The following is an 18,054-nucleotide window of genomic DNA, read 5'->3' on the forward strand; positions in this document are numbered from 1 at the left end:
AATCTTCCCCAGGGAGAAGAAGTAATATAATCTGCATTGGTCTTTCCAGAAGGAGGAAGTGAGCATGCACAATTCAATCCTTCCTTCCTCCTTTCTCACATGAGCAGGATTCTATAGTTTCTCCACACTACAGTTTCATAGAGGTATATTCCCCCTGGGAAGGGGAGGCCTGCCCAAGTCCAACAGGACTTCCTATTACTATCTATGTAATAATGGTGTACAGCATTAGATGCCTACTCATCCACAGACACAGAGTACATATTTCAATATCAGCTTCATCAGTAATAAAGATAACATCTTATTTTTATATCTGACTTCTTTCATCATATATCCAAGATGGTTCCAATAACTCAAATAGTAAAGTTCTCCCAGAACCCCTGATAATAGGAAATTCATAATTCTGGCTATTAAGTCTATATAGAACAATAAAGTGACGACCATAGCATCAAAGTAACCACTAAGTGCTAATTACCACAGTACACCCATTACAAACATTTCTTTAATTCATATCACAACTCTGAAAAGTAGGAATTATCATCTCCATTGTTTATTCATTTGAGTGGGTTTTTTTGGTGTGGCTTGGTTTGGCCACAACTGTAGCGTGTGGAAGTTCCCAGGCCGAGGATCAAACCTGCACCACAGCTGCAGCCTGTACCACAACTACACAGGATCCTTAAGCCACTGTGCTACAGGGGTCATCTGGGGTTTTATGGGATAAAGAAACTCACCCAAAAGGTAGGAGGATGGAAGTTCATCCAACTGGACTTAGGTCTTCACTCCTTCTTTCTCCATAATAAATCAAATCACCACCCTTCTATTTCAGGCCCTCTGCTGCAATAATGGCCACCTCCCTTCATCAGCGTACTCTCTCCAGATAGGGCTAAATTTATATCAATGTTTTTCTATTTAACTTTATTTACACTGGGCAGTACCTTTCATTTATTCTCACTCAAATTCCTTCACTGGCTTTAAAGACTTGATCTAGGAGTTCCCACTGTGGCTCAGCAGAAACGAATCTGACTAGTATCCATGAGGATGCAGGTTCAATTGCTGGCCTTGCTCAGCAGGTTAAGGATTCTGTGTTGCCGTGAGCTGTGATGCAGGTCACAGATGAGGCTCTGATCTGGCATTGCTATGGTTGTGGCGTAGGCCAATGGCTACAGCTCCGATTTGACCCCTAGCCTGGGAACCTCCATATGCCACAGGTGTGGCCCTTAAAAAGACAAAAATTTAAAAAAAAAACATATGATCTATAGTACACAGCCCCACACTTAGGACATATTTAGAACATCCATCAGGAACTCAGGGGGTTTCACCCAGCTGCTACTGTCAAAGCAACTATCAGAACAGGAGGCATGTCCTGGAGATCTCTACTAGTTTGAACAGGGGTCATCAAACTGACTGGTAGGCCAAATCTAGCCTGCTGCCTGTTTTCTGTAAGTAAAGTTTTATTGGAGCCCAGCTACACTTGTTCATTTATGCACTATCTACACACGTTCACACTACACTGGTAGTGGTGAATAGTCACAACAGAGACTGGAAAGACCACAAAGCCAGAAATATTTACTATTTAACAGAAAAGTCTGCTGACCCCTCATCTAGACATGGAGACTGAGTCCATATTCTTCGTACTCTAAGTGGTGAGAATAATTCTTTCTCACACCTGGTTGTAGGCTGCATCTCTTACCTCTACAATCTTTCATCCAGTCTATGACAATGATGGTATCAGGAACCCTACTTACTCACTTCTAATCAAATGATCTTTCAATTAGATTTCTCTGCCAGCAGTTCCACTGGCCTTTAACTATCAATATTCCAAAAGAAGTATCTGTAAGAGATGTATTGAAATTTCCTGTAGATGCTTATATTTGAAAATAAATTTTGAGTCAATGACTGAATATACTCATACTTTAACATGTATCTAAGTAATTGAAAAAAAAACAGATATGCTATAAATGAATTACTAATATGTGGTGTTGGCTGACCACATGACAAACTCTCTGGATAACGGCAAAATCCTCCATTTCACTCTCAATTACTGAAACCCACCATGAGGTTACCAATACTTGAGACATGTTTTCTAATTTTCTTTTTTGTTAATTTTTAATTAATGTGTAGTTGATTTACAATGTTGTGCCAGTTTCTGCTGTACATCACAGTGACCAAGTCACACAAATATATACATTCTTTTTCTCAACTATCTTCCATCATGTTCTATCCCAAGAGATTTGATGTATATTTCAGTATATTTTCTAATTTTCAAAAGGCTTTAATGAATAATGATCAGGAGAAGAGAAACTAATATTTGCTGATTGCCTAACATATGCTTTTTACCACACGAGGTATTTTATTGCGATTGCCATACTTAATCCTCACAATTGCCTCCGAGGTGAATACAATTACTTTTTTTTTGGACAGATGAATATACACCCAACTTAGAGGGGAAGACAAGCATGCCCCAAATGTCAGAGTCTGGATTTGATACTCTAAGGAAGGAACGATTCTGCAACTGCCAAAGGGTCTTTGAATAAAATGAACTCAAACTTTGCAAAGTGTATTTTATCTGGAGTGCTATTGTAACAGATAAATCACCAACGCCGACACAACTGGACTCCCACCGTACCAGTCATCACCTCTTTAGTTGCTGGTTTGTGAGGAATTTGCCTGTGGGTAAGAGTTTGGGATAGTAATAAGGGCAATCAGAGAGCTCAGGAAAGCATGTATTTACCAACTGGTATGGAAGCAATTCAATATTGTAACAACTGGTACTACTGCACCAGTGCCAAATTGCTAAAGACTAAGTCCGTGGAAATCTTTTAGACTCCAAATCTGCAATTAGGCAGAAGGAAACCAAGGCTAATCACCTAAGTGACCGAGTAAGCGATGTGGAGCAATATGCCCATTTTAGTCCTCAATGATTGGGTACAACTATTCTAATGTTAATTCAGCTGAAGACAAGATCTAAGTCAGTGCTTTTCAAATTTTTAACCCATTTCCCCCACAATGCGTTCACATGCTCCTCTATCACACACAGACTATTCGATAAACTATTTCATAACTGTGATACTTTCAATCTCAATGATCTAATTCTTAGTAAATTTGTTAACTACCAACTAAAAAGTTTCCTGCATCAAAATGAGCACATACTGACTACTCAACAGCACTGCACAGTTCAGCATGTGACAAGCGTATCCAACACACTGTAAAAATCACAGATTTTAATGATATTGCACTGAGATTTAATGTTCAGTTCTTCTTAAAAATGACCTAAAGAAAAACTGATTTGTAAAGCATCATATAATTTAAAATTTTATAAAATATAGAGTAAGTATTTTTCATTTTAATAAGACTCCATATCATGTAAGCAGACTATTCTTGGGAAATATTTGGAAATCATGTAGAAGAAAAAGAAAAAAAAAACAGAGAAAATGCTAAATATTAAATATGTAATAAAAACACATATCTGAAGAAGTATCATGACACAATTTTAACCACAGTTATAAATTATGTACACTCGATTAATATCACAAAACTAGATTAAAATAGCCTCTTTCACAAATATAAACTCCTACAAAACAGCCCAAGCATCTCTCATAGTACAATTTTCATTCCTCTTCTGATTTACAATGAAGTGTTTTATTTTCTAGACAATCACAAACTGAGATTAGTACAGTTGGATTATAATAAAAAGAAGCTAAGAATAATTCTATTTTGAGTATAACCATAAGAATATCTACTGTCATTCATATATATATGTCATATATTTTATATATATGTAATTTATATTATATATAATTTCCTTTAGGTACTCTTATATGATTTTGCTTTTCTGAATTAAAACGTAGTGACATATACTGACACTTCAAAAAAAAGACCATAGGCAGTAATTTCGCTTTCCCTGACATTAACGAAAACGCATCTCATTCCTTCCTCAATAGGCCCCTTCCAATCTTAAGAGGTTGAAAACATCTCCACTGCTTAAGAAAAGGCCTCATCCTGCTACCCAAAGGGAAAAAAAATTCTCAAAATGTCAAAAGCCTTCGTTATTCCACAGAAAAGTAACCTTTTCGTAACAGGAAACCGTATTTGGAGTAATCAGAGAATGCAATTTGGAATTCACATTTAGTTGGGGGAATACTCACCACTCCTGGCTGACAGTTGTAATAGCAATGCTTGGAAGCGTCATCAAAGGAAGGGTGGTGGGTCTGGAAATGCCGTCTCCCTCGGGCGTCCTCGCCCTTCCACTCTGTCTCTGGGACAGTGGGGGCAGCTGCAAGGTTCCTGAGCAACATCTTCTCCCCCTCCAGAGGTCGATCCCAAGTGTGTTACTAGAAGAACTGTAGGATTTACTCAAGCTACATTCGAAATCGTCTTTAACATTCTAGAGGAACCACAGGGAAAGAAAAGGAAGAAGAAAAAGAAAAATGAAATTCAAATGTGCAAAATGCTGCACAGGGGAGTAAAATAAGAAACTAAATGATCAAGCCATCGCTCATAAAGTCCTGATTCGTTAACTCACAATCAGAATCTAACGCTGACGTCACAACCTGAAGCGAAAACATAGCCTCGGGGGCAAATTCTCTAATTTCAAACATCAGTTGCATATTCTTGGTGACCTTTAGGACACTAGTTAATATTGGTCAGTTATAGTATGTGGATTGCAAGGCTTTTTGTCTTCTCTCTCTTTTTTCTCTTTTTTCTGTCTTTTTTCTTTTTAATTTGCTCAAACAAAAGCTTATCATTGAAAATACAGTTTGGATATCAATGTTATCATTCTGCAACATGGAAACAAGCTATACGAGCTAAAGAATAACATTTCTTGTTCAATGTTTTAAAGTAAAAATATGTTCTATCTCAGGCCTGCAAGATAAGATCATTGTGGATAGCAAACTGCTCCTATTCTGTTAAAAGGTCTTCTCAGGGTCGAAGGGGGGTTGGAGTAGGGGTGTGGGTGTGCATTCGCTCACGTGTGTTTGTTTTCAGTCAAACATACAACAGCTCGGAAAAAGAAGAGTACGCTTTATCTAGTTTGAACTGAACTGCTATGTGTTCAATACATGCCTTAATACTGACATGAATGAAATACTTGTGAGGAGATAAAGGCATTGTCTTATAACCAAGATAAGAGTTATTCATTCTTTTTATATCTCTTGGTGACTATGGTTCCTGGTACCGTGGGGAGTGGAAACCCCAAAAGAGCCCCTGCCTGGTTCACCATTCATAGCAGCTCAACGACAGAAAATGTTACAGCAACGCACATGGCCACTGATAGCAACTTGGAGTTTAAAAATTGCAACTCTCACTCTCCACTCCTATCTAAGCAACAACAGAAGTCCTAACCCCAGGCCAAGGTCTCTTACCTGAAAGTCATTCTGTAGCCCTAAAAACACAGGTCCTTCCTACTAACCCTGCAGAATAGACTTAACACAACCTGGGACTTCTTCAAATAACCCAGAGCAGAGCTTCTCAAACATGATGTACATATCTAGTCCCCCTGGGAAATTATTAAAATAAAGTCTGATCTCTAGGTCCGAAGTCTGGGTCTCTCAAGGATTAGCTGTATATATGGATAAAAGTGTGCAAGAAAGTCATCATGAAACTGATAATGCAAGCAGGGTGGAAAGAGACGTTTCTAAGAGCTAAGATCCACATATACCACAGATGGGTGGTTTTTTGAATGAAACAGCACAGAGCTTAAACTGAGTCCAAACTGCTCAGACAGGGCAGTGTGCCTGCTCTCTTCCTTGCAGAATGCTGGGTCCAAGGGCCAACAATGTCTAGGTCATCAGCAACACCTAGCAGTAGAGGGGTGCTGTTAAATGACCTTGCTCGCCCTCAGAATAGAATTACGACATGACGTCTTCATTGAGCAAAGACTGAGTGGAATCTGGTAACTCTGACTGTTGGAACTTACATCATCGGCTGTCACTGTCATCACACTCCTGCTTTTCTTCATTATAGATGTGAAAAACGGCCCCTCTTAAGACGTTTGTTATTCAGTGCAGCTTTGCTGACAATTTGTAAGACCTACAGGGGAAAAAAGAAAAGAACAGCTCAGTATCCTTCGTTAAATACAAATAATGTGGCTTGTTTGTATCCTCCACACTAACATCTGAGTGCACACAGTGCACATGTCTAAGTAAATAGCACAGTTTACCAAGCCAATAAAACTGACATGCGAGAAAAGAGATTCGTGAAATGCAAAACTCCAACACATCAGTGCAAAGCTAATTGAGAGGAGAGAAAAAAATAGAGGGTAACAATTAGGATCCCAAATAGTCAATGATATTTAAGAATATAGAAATAATATTTATCCTTACAAAATATTTTCTGATACAACTTTTTATTTGATCCCCATAACAATCTGTGAGCTTATTTTCAGCCTTTTTTTAATTTATTCATTTATTTATTTATTTTTTGTCTTTTTTGCTATTTCTTGGACCGCTCCCGCGGCATATGGAGGTTCCCAGGCTAGGGGTCTAATTGGAGCTGTAGCCACTGGCCTATGCCAGAGCCACAGCAACGCGGGATCCGAGTGGCATCTGCAACCTACACCACAGCTCACGGCAATGCCGGATCGTTAACCCACTGAGCAAGGGCAGGGACCGAACCTGCAACCTCATCGTTCCTAGTCGGATTCGTTAACCACTGCGCCACGACGGGAACTCCTTATTTTCAGCCTTTTTTTAAATGAGAGAACAGAGGATCAGAAAAATAATTTGGCCAAGGTAGCCCAGCTAAAACATGGCAGATTTAGAATTTAAGGAATATGACCCATTGATACTATTGTCCAAAAAAAGGAAAAGAAAGATAAATCAATACAAAAGTATACATGATCCCCCCCAAAAAAGGTTCATTTTGATTTTACCATCAGTGTAAAAACCTCTTACATGTTTAAGTACACAGCCAAGTATTTATCACAGAGAATTTCAGCGACCTATAGTTAGAAAGAGCTAGAATTCCATGGTTTAAATCTCATAAACTTGGACATTCTGAAGTAGAGACACCACAGTTCATGACATCTGTTTTGTGTACATCATTGGAAGCTACTTCAGAAATAAAGAACCTCAATAACATTACCAGAAATTAAGGGTGCACCCTGTGCAAACTCCAGAGGAAAAAGAATCACCGATTCATGAAAACTCAGGCTGTTCAAACAGACCCACATTTAAAGTTCAGGCCTGTAACAGTCTGAAAGAGAATGTGAAGAATTCTGAGTCTGCAGAACTGAACTGGAAAAGATATACTACAGAAACCATCGAATCCAAAAAGCATTGGTCCACATGGTGGATTCTCAAGATCTTAACATCAAAAATGGCTTGCCCTGATGCTGTGCTCAAGATGCGCCTATGTTTTCTCACTCTGTACATTTAGCACTCTTAATAATATATGCCTGATTTGAAAAGTCTGCTTCTAAATCATGGAGATATATATAGATTAAGAGCAGGATGGAATTGTAGCTATGTGACTAGGAATACTAAGTAGTGGCATTGTACCATCACCCAGGAAACCAGGGTTGAATTTCTAACACATAATTTGACTATATTATGCAGGAATTGGCAGTGAAACTGACAGAGTAGATAAGAGAGTGGGGGGAGGGAGAATTTTGCTTTTATAAGTCCTCCAGCGGGAGAACCTCACAGGCTTTTCAGGTGTTTGATTCAAGATGCCAAGGAAAAGAATTTCCTCAGCATACACCAGGAAGTGACTACAATTCCTGGGCTCTTTTACTGCTGACCAAAGAGGGGCAGGCAGAATTTTAGAGCTTTTACTCAAAGGCTGCTTGAAACCTAAGTAGACAAATAACAGGCATTTTTTATATTTGTTATATTCAATCTCGAGTGCCTCTATAAGGCAGAACTTGAAAATGTTTTTATTCCTATGTTTAAAAAAAAAAGCAAGATTCAAAATATAAGTTTTACATACAGGATACAGAATTAGACATACCCAGTGATTATAATTCCCTAAAACTATGAGCATCAAAAACTATTAAATAAGCTGTGTGAATTTATAACAGTGAACATTGTATAAGAGTTATGGGAGGTTTTTCTCTCTTTTCTATATTTTCCAGTTTTTTGTGACGTATTCTTTTCCGAGTCAAAAAATTATTCATTTTGCTTGGCAGGAAATGCACTTAAATATAGAATAAAACAACACAACTGGAGGAGAAATCTCCAGGCTGTCTTCAGCGGGGAGGAACAGTGATCAACTTTCCCCAGGAGAAATGAAGCTACAGCTTCTTAGACTCATGCAAGGCATGCTAGGATCCAAATGAAGCTCCCCTGCAAATCCAGTCCTCAAGAATTTTAGGTCTAGTCTGGCAGGAAAGACTTACATAGATTAAATATCCACTTGGTACATAATAGGATCTCAAAAACACATGTAAAATGAGTGAATCAAAGAATATAATTAAATGTTAAAATCCTTTGGTTTCTGAGAAGGCTTTAGGAAGGAAGGGAGGTTCCTTTTTCATCTTAACTAATAAGTGGAATTTGTATAGTGGAGATAATGGAAAAGAATATGGTATGCAAAAATATGAAAGGAATTCAGTGTACTAGGGGTGAGACACATGCAGGAAGATGCCAGGCTAAGGAAATGTATGACAGGCAGAAAGACAACATTTTCCAGAGTAACGCTGGTAGATCTTTTTGGCATGCAAGGGTATTTCTGTGAGGTCTCAGCCATGGAAATAAACTTATGTTTTATGACACTTTGGGTGAGAGAGCTTACTGAATAAATCCGTATGCCTTAACTGGGAGCACGTCCTGGCTAGCAAAAAGCAGGATCTCAAGTCACAAGGCAGTTTTCCAAAAGGTCTACATAAAGAATATTTGACTTTTGCATTCAGAAATAAAACCCAACATCTGTCATAGAACACAAGATTTTTTTTTAAAAGGAGGCAAGATTATTTTCTGGATAGTCCACATTTGCCCCTCGAAATCCACTCCTCCCCCTTCTCCATCCTGGCTCCTCCTGCGAGGCTGGTCCTCAGGGACCGAATCCAGAGCTCTCTAGCCTTTGAGCTCCTGGGACAGGTGGCAGGAGCTTGAAGGACAAGAGGAAAGAGTGGTCCCTTTGTGCTGGCCATAGTGTAATCATGGTGAAAGCCCTCTCTACTCTACATCCCGCAGGTACCCCTCTCTAAGGTGTCCCAGGTTTCCATCAATTACGGTTTCCAATTGACCCTTCAGACACAAGGTTGGTGGCAGCTTTGCACTGTTGCTAGCCTCATGATGCTTCATCTTCCCTTTGTGGTCTTCCTCAATCCTGCCCACGCCTTTTGAAAAGAATGCCCCCCACTCCCTTTGGGAGTCTCATCTGTTTCCTTCTAGGACCCTGACTAGTAAGTTTTGCTCCAAAAACTTTACGAAGCCACAAGACAATTTTAAAATACCCCCTCTCAGTGCCTAGCACAGAGACTGAGGCAAAACAGGGTCTCAACAAATAATGGCTAGAGAATGAAGAGCAAAATCTAGTTGGAGTTCTAGAATTATGTTGTGGCTTTTAGAAAAGATCAGCAGGCATTCTCTCATATGTCTTGTGTGACACAGAAAGAGTTTTATGTCATCACTTGTGGGTGGCGATGGTGATTCTGTTTGGGAATTCAGAGAATGTTATAATACATTTAATATTACATTGTTACATCTTGTATTGTTATACAATAGTATACAATATAATTTAACATACATCATATATAATATTGTTACAATATGTATAAAACAGAAGAACAGAGATGACACATGCCATATTATTGCTAATTGCTAATGTCATCTGCTCTTCTTTCTTTTTTTTTTTTTTTTTTTTTTTTATTTTAGGCCCACAAGTGCAGCATACGGAAGTTTTCCAGCTAGGGGTTGAATCCAGAGCTTCAGCTGCTGGCCTACACCACAGCCACAGCAAAGTTAGATCCAAGCCTCATCTGCGACCTACACCACAGCTCATGGCAACTCCAGAGCCTTAATCCACTGGGCAGGGCCAGGGATAGAACCTGCATCCTCATGGATACTAGTCAGATTCATTTCCACTGTGCCACAAAGGAAACTCCTCAGCTGCTTTTCCTTAAGGCAAACATGGATGGAGAATGTATCTTGTGCCAGTTGAAGCACTATGCATAGATGATTTTACTTATGTCTCTTAGAGCAGCCAACCAAATGAGATGGGCACAATTATCATGATAGGTGAGGTAATCAAGTCTCGGAATAAGTAGTGAAATGTGCTCAAAGTTACACACTCTGTTGGCTCAGACTAGAACACTGATTCTAAAGCCAAGTCTCCTAGTGAATCCTATTCAGCTAATTGGGTCTTCGTCACACCTTTTCAAGGTAGAAGTCAATGAAGTGATTTTTATTTCTTTTTCTGATGTTGGAATACAAGTTAAGTTGATCAGTTTTCTGGAATCAAGCTTTATAGTCATGTAAGGACAAAAATGAATAATTTTTTAAAGATACTGAAGTTTTAAAATGCCTCCAATTTAAGGCAGATGTAAATGAGAGGTCAGGCTCTTTTAATCTGAGATTATTCTTCCATTAGCAAAATGTGTTTCTCAGTACACAAAATGCCATATGCTTCATTAAAACAAAGTGTTTCTAAGGATTTCTAAGGTGATGAGTAAGTATGATGACTATAAATTCCACTTCTGGCATATATGAATAGTTTTCCCATGGCTGTATATTTCACCACTTAAAAGATGCCTTTAAACTTATATTACAGTATTATTCATATAATTTTGCATTTCCTTCTTTTTCCACAGAGATATGAAAACTAAAATGAGGAGAAAGACCCTGACCACCATAGCCATGGTGTAAATTTCTCTTTTGGTGGATTTCATTTATCAGCACTAGTAATTCCTGATTGATAGAAATTTCAATCCATAATAATAATCCTTCTAAATTCCTATATTATGAATACAAACCATGTTGAAATGACCAAATTCAGAAGAAATGAAAAAAATAAAAGTAATATTTTGAGCCTTTAAGAAAGTGATTTAGGAGTTTCTGTTGTGGCTCAGCGGAAACAAATCTGACTAGCATCCATGAAGATGCAGGTTTGATCCCTGGCTGGCTCAGTGGGTTAAGGATCCGACATTGCCATGAGCTGTGGTGTGGGTCGCAGATATGGCTCGGATCCCACGTTGCTGTGGCTGTGGCCCCTAGCCTGGGAACCTCCATGTGCCACAGGTGCAGCCCTAAAAGGACAAAAAAAAAAAGTGATTTAAAAATCACCCTTTATTCTAAGATGATGTCCAAAAAAAAAAAAATCATTTTGTTTTTGTATAAATGATTTATTGAACATGCTGTACGTGTTTTAATTTTTCTCCCATAACTGTTTTCCATCTGCAATGTCAAATCGATTTCCTCTTCCTTAGCAACACTTCAGATTGAGTCCATAACCTATAACTGCTTTAAATCACATCTTCCCTTTTCTCAGCTCAGAGGCCAGGCTCTGTGGGGCCACTTGGTAGCCAGTGTATAGGACTCGGAATGGCAGGCAAGCATGATCTCCTCTCTTATTTCTCCTCTATCCTTTTTTCCTCGGGTTCTAGTTGCTTCCACACTGCAGCAGAGGGGAAAAGTAATGAAAAGCAAAGACTTCTTACACAACTGGGCTTTGAATTGCAGTCCTCTGTTGTGTGCCACTGCGTCACTGACATAAAGAGAGAGAGAGACTGCCTCTTGATGCCCTCTCTAAGGTATCTTTTTAGGGATAAGTAGGAGCTTTTCCATTGGGAAAAAACTAACTTTGCTCATCTCCTCAGCTCCCATTCTCATTGGTACACACTGAAACTCTTGTTGGTAGAGTTCCCTTGAACAATTCTATTCTGATTGAAGTAATGACAAGACGGCTCAAGCCACAACGCACTCATTGAGAATACACTCAAGCATCCTTGTTACACCAAGGGGTGAGGGTTAAGCTCCTTTGCTGCCATCTCTTCTCTCTGCCCTGCTATCTCTCTCCATTCCTCTTTGCCCCTAGCTCAAGGAGATATAAGGAACAGATCCGAAAGCCTTCTGCATAAGTGATCAATGGAAAAATGAGTTATTGTGTCAGTTCTTTATCGGTGTCTTTCAGACCCAAGCCAACCATTCTAAATGCTGCTCTGTGATGCTAGGGCTGAGGCATTACAAACCGCATTTCACAAATTCTCTCCCCAGCTGGCTTCCTTTAGGTGCTGACAAAAGGAATCGTGAGTAGGAAAGTGGAAGAAGAGGGCAGTAAAGAAGGGATTCTCTGCCTTCATTCGGGAACATGGAACACACTGGCACGTCCTCCTGGCAGACCCAGAAGCAGCCGGCCACACAATACCCACATCAGATGTCTGCTCACTAGCTTCAGAGCAACCCCTTGGTGGTTCCAGCTCCTGTGGCAGTGACCCCTCCTTTGCACTGCTGGACCCTCATAACACCACCTGCCCTTTCTCCCTCAACACTGGGAATGGTAGCTGCTTCACTGATCTCTGAGTGACCTGGCTGGCCCATTTTCACTTTCATCATTCACACTTACATCATCAATTAAATCCCTTTTGTTTTCCTAAGGGATACAGAACTTAACACTGTATCCCCATCTCTTCAATAGGTCAATAATTCACTTTTCCAGCACCTCTTCACATTCCACCCTTCCCTGACCCAGAATCAGTTTATGGGATGACTGGTGTCAGAACCCGGCCAGCTCCCTCTCAGAGGGAGTTGCCTGAGCACATCTGCACACAGGTCTCCTTAGAGAATGTGGGATATCTGGATGTCTCTCTGGGATTACGGTTCCCATTTCACCTTTAACAGGAAAAGTCTTCTTCATCCTTCTTTTAGAAATAAAAATGTCCATTTTTGAGATGATGATGATGCTGTAACGGGGCATGCGTATGTCTTTTGTTTCTCAATGGCCTCAACTGAGAAAATGAGACATGGCAACCCTGTCAGTCCTCTACCTCTTTGGAAATTTTCCTCACTCATAAAATGCAAACATCTAAGCCCATCTCCACTAGACCAGTGGATCTTCACTTTTTAAAATATATAGCGTAGAGTCTAGTTCAGGAAAATAAGGGTTTTCTGGTTTGGGTTAGGATCTAATACAGTGTGTACTAGAGGAAGAAATGCTGGAAAAAGGAACCCATTGTGGTATCCCCATTCAGAGCCCTGCAAACGCCTGGCATAGCTCTCAACCTAGGTCTGGGCTTTTGGTGTCTTTATGTGTCAAGAGTGTTGTAAAGAGGTTGGGTTATCATCTTCCACCAACTTTATGAATCTAATGAAATGTCAGGAAACTAGCAAAACCCAACTCTTTAGACTCAGCAAAGGGATAAACATTTCCAGAAATCAGTCTAGAAAATATCAAGCTCCTCCCTGGAGTTTGTATTTATGGGTCTCATCACACTTACTTTGAGAAACTCAGGGCAACTGCACCTAATTAAAGCTGATTTTGGATTTGGGGGAGGTGAGATAAACAGGGGAGCTAAATACACTTCTTCCTAAAATCTGTTTAGTGGTCTACAAATAATGGAGAGCAAAACTTGAGGGAAAAAGATGCATGCAATACAAAAAGACATCATCTGGTAAAAATTCTTAAGACTCTAAAGACCCAACATTTAGATATAGGCATTTCTGGGAGAGAAAATCAGTTTGTTCCATTAGGTAATAAGCATCAAGGACTTCTGAGGTAAAAATTAAACAGTAATAAAAATTAATACGAAATTATACCATTAACTTAGTCTGAGAAAATTATAAGTAACAAAGAGATAATGGCCTTCTAATAGTCATCACATTGCAAAGTAGCTGGACTAAATCCTGCTCTGAGTAAAATGTGTCTCCTGAACAACCACTTAAAACCAATTTCTACTATAAAAAATGTGTTTTTTATCACTTAGAGCATACAAACTCGAAATCAATACACAAGTTGACAAGGAAGAAATAAAGAATTCTTAGTATACAATTTGGATGAATGTTAATTCCAGAGACAGAACAGAGAGAAAGTGACAGACTATTCCCATGTTTCCATTTGTATAAATAATGCCTAAATTGGTTTATTAGTGAGTTTCTCTCCAATAAAAACTGTCTAAAAGGAAAAGTTTTAAAGAGTTGAATGACTTTTCCTAATCGGTAAAAAAAAAAAAAGTTACTGCTACACTGATTAATTTTTTATAGTTTAAAATGCCTAAAAAGACAAGTATATACATTGCTTTGTTTTTCAGCTATTTTTGATTCCATCTTAAATAAGAGAGAAAGAACAACACAGCCCTATATTCAAATGGCAAATTCAAGCCCTATACTCAGATCGATGAACAATTTGATATTATAAGTCCTCTCAGCAACCTGAGGGTTCCAGCTCTGAGTTATCATTGTACCAAAGTGAAGATGTGATCAGGGGAGATTTAGAAAAGATTGAGGGATGTTCACTCTCTCTTAAAATGAACCATAGAAGGTCTACAAACAAATATAAGGGCCAGTCTGGATGAAGGATATTCAATTCACTTAAAGTATCTGTGGGTTACCTGCTCATGCTCAAATTGAGATATTCTTTCTTTTCTTTCTTTCTTTCCTTTTTTTTTTTTTTTTTTTTTTTTTGTCTTTTTAAGACTGCACCCACACCATATGGAAGTTCCCAGGCTAGGGGTCGAATCAGAACTATAGCTGCCAGCCTACCCCACAGCCATAGCAATCAAGCCACATCTGCAATCTACACCACAGCTCATGGCAACGCTGGATTCTTTAACCCACTGAGTAGAGCCAGGAATAGAACCCAAGTCCTCACGGATACTCTGATTCCACCTTCAGAGCTATTTAGGAACTTACACAAACCTATTATAATTGCTCTAGGATCCCAATTAATGGTACCAATTTACAAAAACAGTATAAAAACTTCAACTGCATCCATGATCCAAAATTCTCATTTCCACCCATCATGAATATTGATACTTCGTTTCCTTTGGTTTCCCAACAGTGGCAGCAAAAACTGTTGAGAACCCTCTGTGTGACAGAGACTTGCTAGATGTGGTGGGTCATACAAGAGGAATATAACATAACCCTTGACCTTAAAATGCCCACTGTCTAGTCCTCAGAGGGACGAATCAATGATTATTCATCCAGCAATAACGTTGCATTCTTGGCATGGGTCAGGCTCACAGTGCAATGTGGTTAAGTGTTGTGACAGAAAGAGACAATGGGTTCATTAGGTGAACAGATGAATGAAGACCACCTCTCTGGGCAAAAATCATCAAGGAAAGCTTCATAGGAGATCCCAGTCCTTTTACAGATACTGTATTTAAGAAACAAAGAAAGAAGCCCTTCTGCTCCGTAAGTATCCTCCAGGATGAACTTTTAAAAATGCAAAATTCCTTATATGACCTTCCTGCTTTACATTCTTCTTTAGGATAATTCACAGCCCTTCATGGGACATGCCAGTCCCTCCAGATCCAGTCCTAGCTTGGCTTTTTAGCCTCAACTTCCTATGGCGGCTCCTATGCTCGCCCCCCACTTACTCCACATTATGGTCCCCTTTCACTCATTTATCTTCAGCCAAACTGCATTTAGCATTTACCCAATACGCTTTCTTGGCCTCAGGACTTTTCCTGCACTGTAATAATCTCTCCATTTTGCCTGCCTAATTCATTTTTCAGACTTCAGCTGACGTGTCGTTTCTTCAGAGAAGCCTTTACTGACTTCCCCTATGTGTTGCAAGGTCTTAGCCCATCATTAACTTTCTCTTATTTGCAATATATTCATTATAAATTTATTTGTAAGAATGCATAGTTTCCAATGTTTCAGAAGCTCAAAGTGAATATGGCTAGTCATTTTTTTTTAATTCCCTTGCCAAGCAATAAATATTTCCTGGAAAGTGTTTGAGTCAAGGAAATAGATATATTCTAGGCTTCTTCCTGGGTGCATGAAAACTGTAATAACCCAAAGGCGACATTTGGGAGGGGGCAGGAGACAGAACCAGAATGCCTGGTCAACTACCAACGTCCGCTCACTAATAACCAAGGCTGACAGTACATGCACTGTTACAATAGGGATGGATACTAATAGCCTTGTGGTGGGCACTATTCCATAGTCTCTAAATGCATTATCTCCTGTAATTTTCACAACTATTTTGTCTCCATTTTACAGGTGAGAATCCTGAAGAGTAAACGACTCATCCAAATTCACTCACATAGGAAAGGCCAGAGACAGAATTTAGACCCCAGCACTAGGCCTGCAGTGCTCAGGCAGTTAAATAACCATTTTCCTCTTGGAAACTGCAACCATCATTTCTCAGAGAACAAGCAGTAAATAAGGATGGGTTAGGGCCAAAAGACAGAAGATAATGGCACACCAAAGTGGGATTTCAGGACAAGAAAGGAACCAGATCTTTTTTAAAAAAAACAATGAAACAAAAAAGAGATAAAATTCTGTTGCCTGAAGAACATATGGAGCCTATGAAAAGCTACTCTTTTATGTAACTGCATACAAATTTACATCAAATTGAAAAACTTCAACTATATGTAACAACTGTAGACTTAAAATGACTAAAATGGCATAATAATTTGCCTCTGCTTTCTCTTATGCTTGAGCAAGAGTTCACACATATTTTCTTCTAAATTAGGTCTTCGCTTCAATATCTAAAATAATTTTAAGTTCATACAGAAGACTCTTGATGTTCATTCACAAGTGCTACACCCCTAGGCTTTTTTGAATTATCCACCAATTCAAACATGTTTCAGGGGACATATGAGAGATAGAGAAGATTTTGGTCAAAGTCTTTTCTGGCTCAAAGACCCCAAACACTCATCATCAAATTAAAATTTGTCCTTTCTTGTGAAGAAAACTGAAATAACAAAGTTCCTTATTATTTCAAGCAAGCAAGCACACACAATGTGTGCCCCTGTCTCAGAAATACGAATCTTACATCATTAAAGACTTCCTAGGAGGAAGATCCCAAAAATGTGAGGAAACTTCCCAGGACCTCAAGTGAATTAATGGCATGACATTTACTGATTTAACTGAATTAACTGGATCTTAAATGCAGACACCCAAATTTGGGCCAAGCAATCTGTCCCGGCCCTACTAAAAGGCTGGGGTCAGATTGAGGTTGAACATGTGAAAAAAAGAGGAACTCTCTCAAAAGCACAAGACTGAAACTAATATGGCAATACCAGGAAGTCATGTAACATTGTTTTGACAGAGCACAAGAAACATATAGATACATTTTTATTGGTCTTTAAGTATCTTCATATTCAGAAATTATAATTTCCTTGCTTTTCTTTTTTTTTCTTTTTTTTTTTTTTTTTTTTTTGTCCTTTTAGGGCAGTATCCACGGTATATGGAGGTTCCCAGGCTAGGGGTCTCATCGGAGCTGTAGCCACTGGCCTAAACCACAGCAACTCAGGATCTCAGCCAAGTCTGCAACCTATACCACAGCTCACAGCAATGCCGGATCCTTAACCCACTAAGTGAGGCCAAGGATCAAACCTGCGTCCTCATGGATGCTAGTCAGATTCATTTCCACTGGGCCACTACGGGAACTCCTCCTTGCTTATTTTTAAAGATGCAAAATTAGACCTCACCCTAAGAATGGACTCATTCATGAATTTGACAAGTACCTAATATACTTGATATACAAGGGATGAGAGAAGAGACTGAGCAGGTATTAGAAGACGGTGATGCTTGGCAATCACGAATTCTCAATTTTAGCCCACTTTATATTCTGGGGAAGATTTTATATGATAAACTGTGTCTCAGCTTCTAACAGGCAAAACAGTTCTCATAGTTTTCTGAGATGCTCTTCCCAGGTTATAATCCTCAGGTTCTTCCAGTTGGAAAGGTTTGAGAACACTGCAATACTACCTATAATGACCCCCTCCCCTGGTTACTTCCTTAGAGCAGTGTTTTTCAAAGTTCATTGATTCAAGTGCCATCATTATAATATTTGCCAAATGGATTCCCTCCTTTTGCAGATGAAATATAAAATGTATAAAAAATGACTTGGCGTTCACCTAATGATGGCATAACTAAAACTAAAATTCCAGGAACCTGGATTTGGTTCATATTTTGTTCCCCTCCAGAGCTTACATTTACTACCTCTAAA

The 18,054-nt window shown here is 39.1% G+C and overlaps 1 protein-coding gene across 5 annotated transcripts in view; it reads right to left on the reverse strand.

Annotated features, from left to right (window-relative positions):
• The window catches only part of PDE4B (phosphodiesterase 4B), a 552,462-nt gene that overhangs the window by 442,712 nt on the left and 91,696 nt on the right, over nt 1-18,054 (reverse strand). For 3 of the 5 annotated variants that reach the window (XM_084957908.1, NM_001130019.2, XM_084957909.1), the window contains 2 exon segments: nt 5,915-6,027; nt 4,143-4,381 (listed from right to left, as the gene is read on the reverse strand). In XM_084957908.1, the coding sequence (XP_084814034.1) occupies nt 4,143-4,381; nt 5,915-5,956 (281 nt within the window). In that variant the 5' untranslated portion in view covers nt 5,957-6,027. 5 annotated transcript variants of the gene reach the window in all.

Source organism: Sus scrofa, chromosome 6 (assembly GCF_054392235.1).
Source record: "Sus scrofa isolate SSC_HxYL_T2T_F1_AM1 chromosome 6, Sscrofa_HxYL_maternal_Yorkshire_Landrace_v2.0, whole genome shotgun sequence".
NCBI lineage: Eukaryota > Metazoa > Chordata > Mammalia > Artiodactyla > Suidae > Sus > Sus scrofa.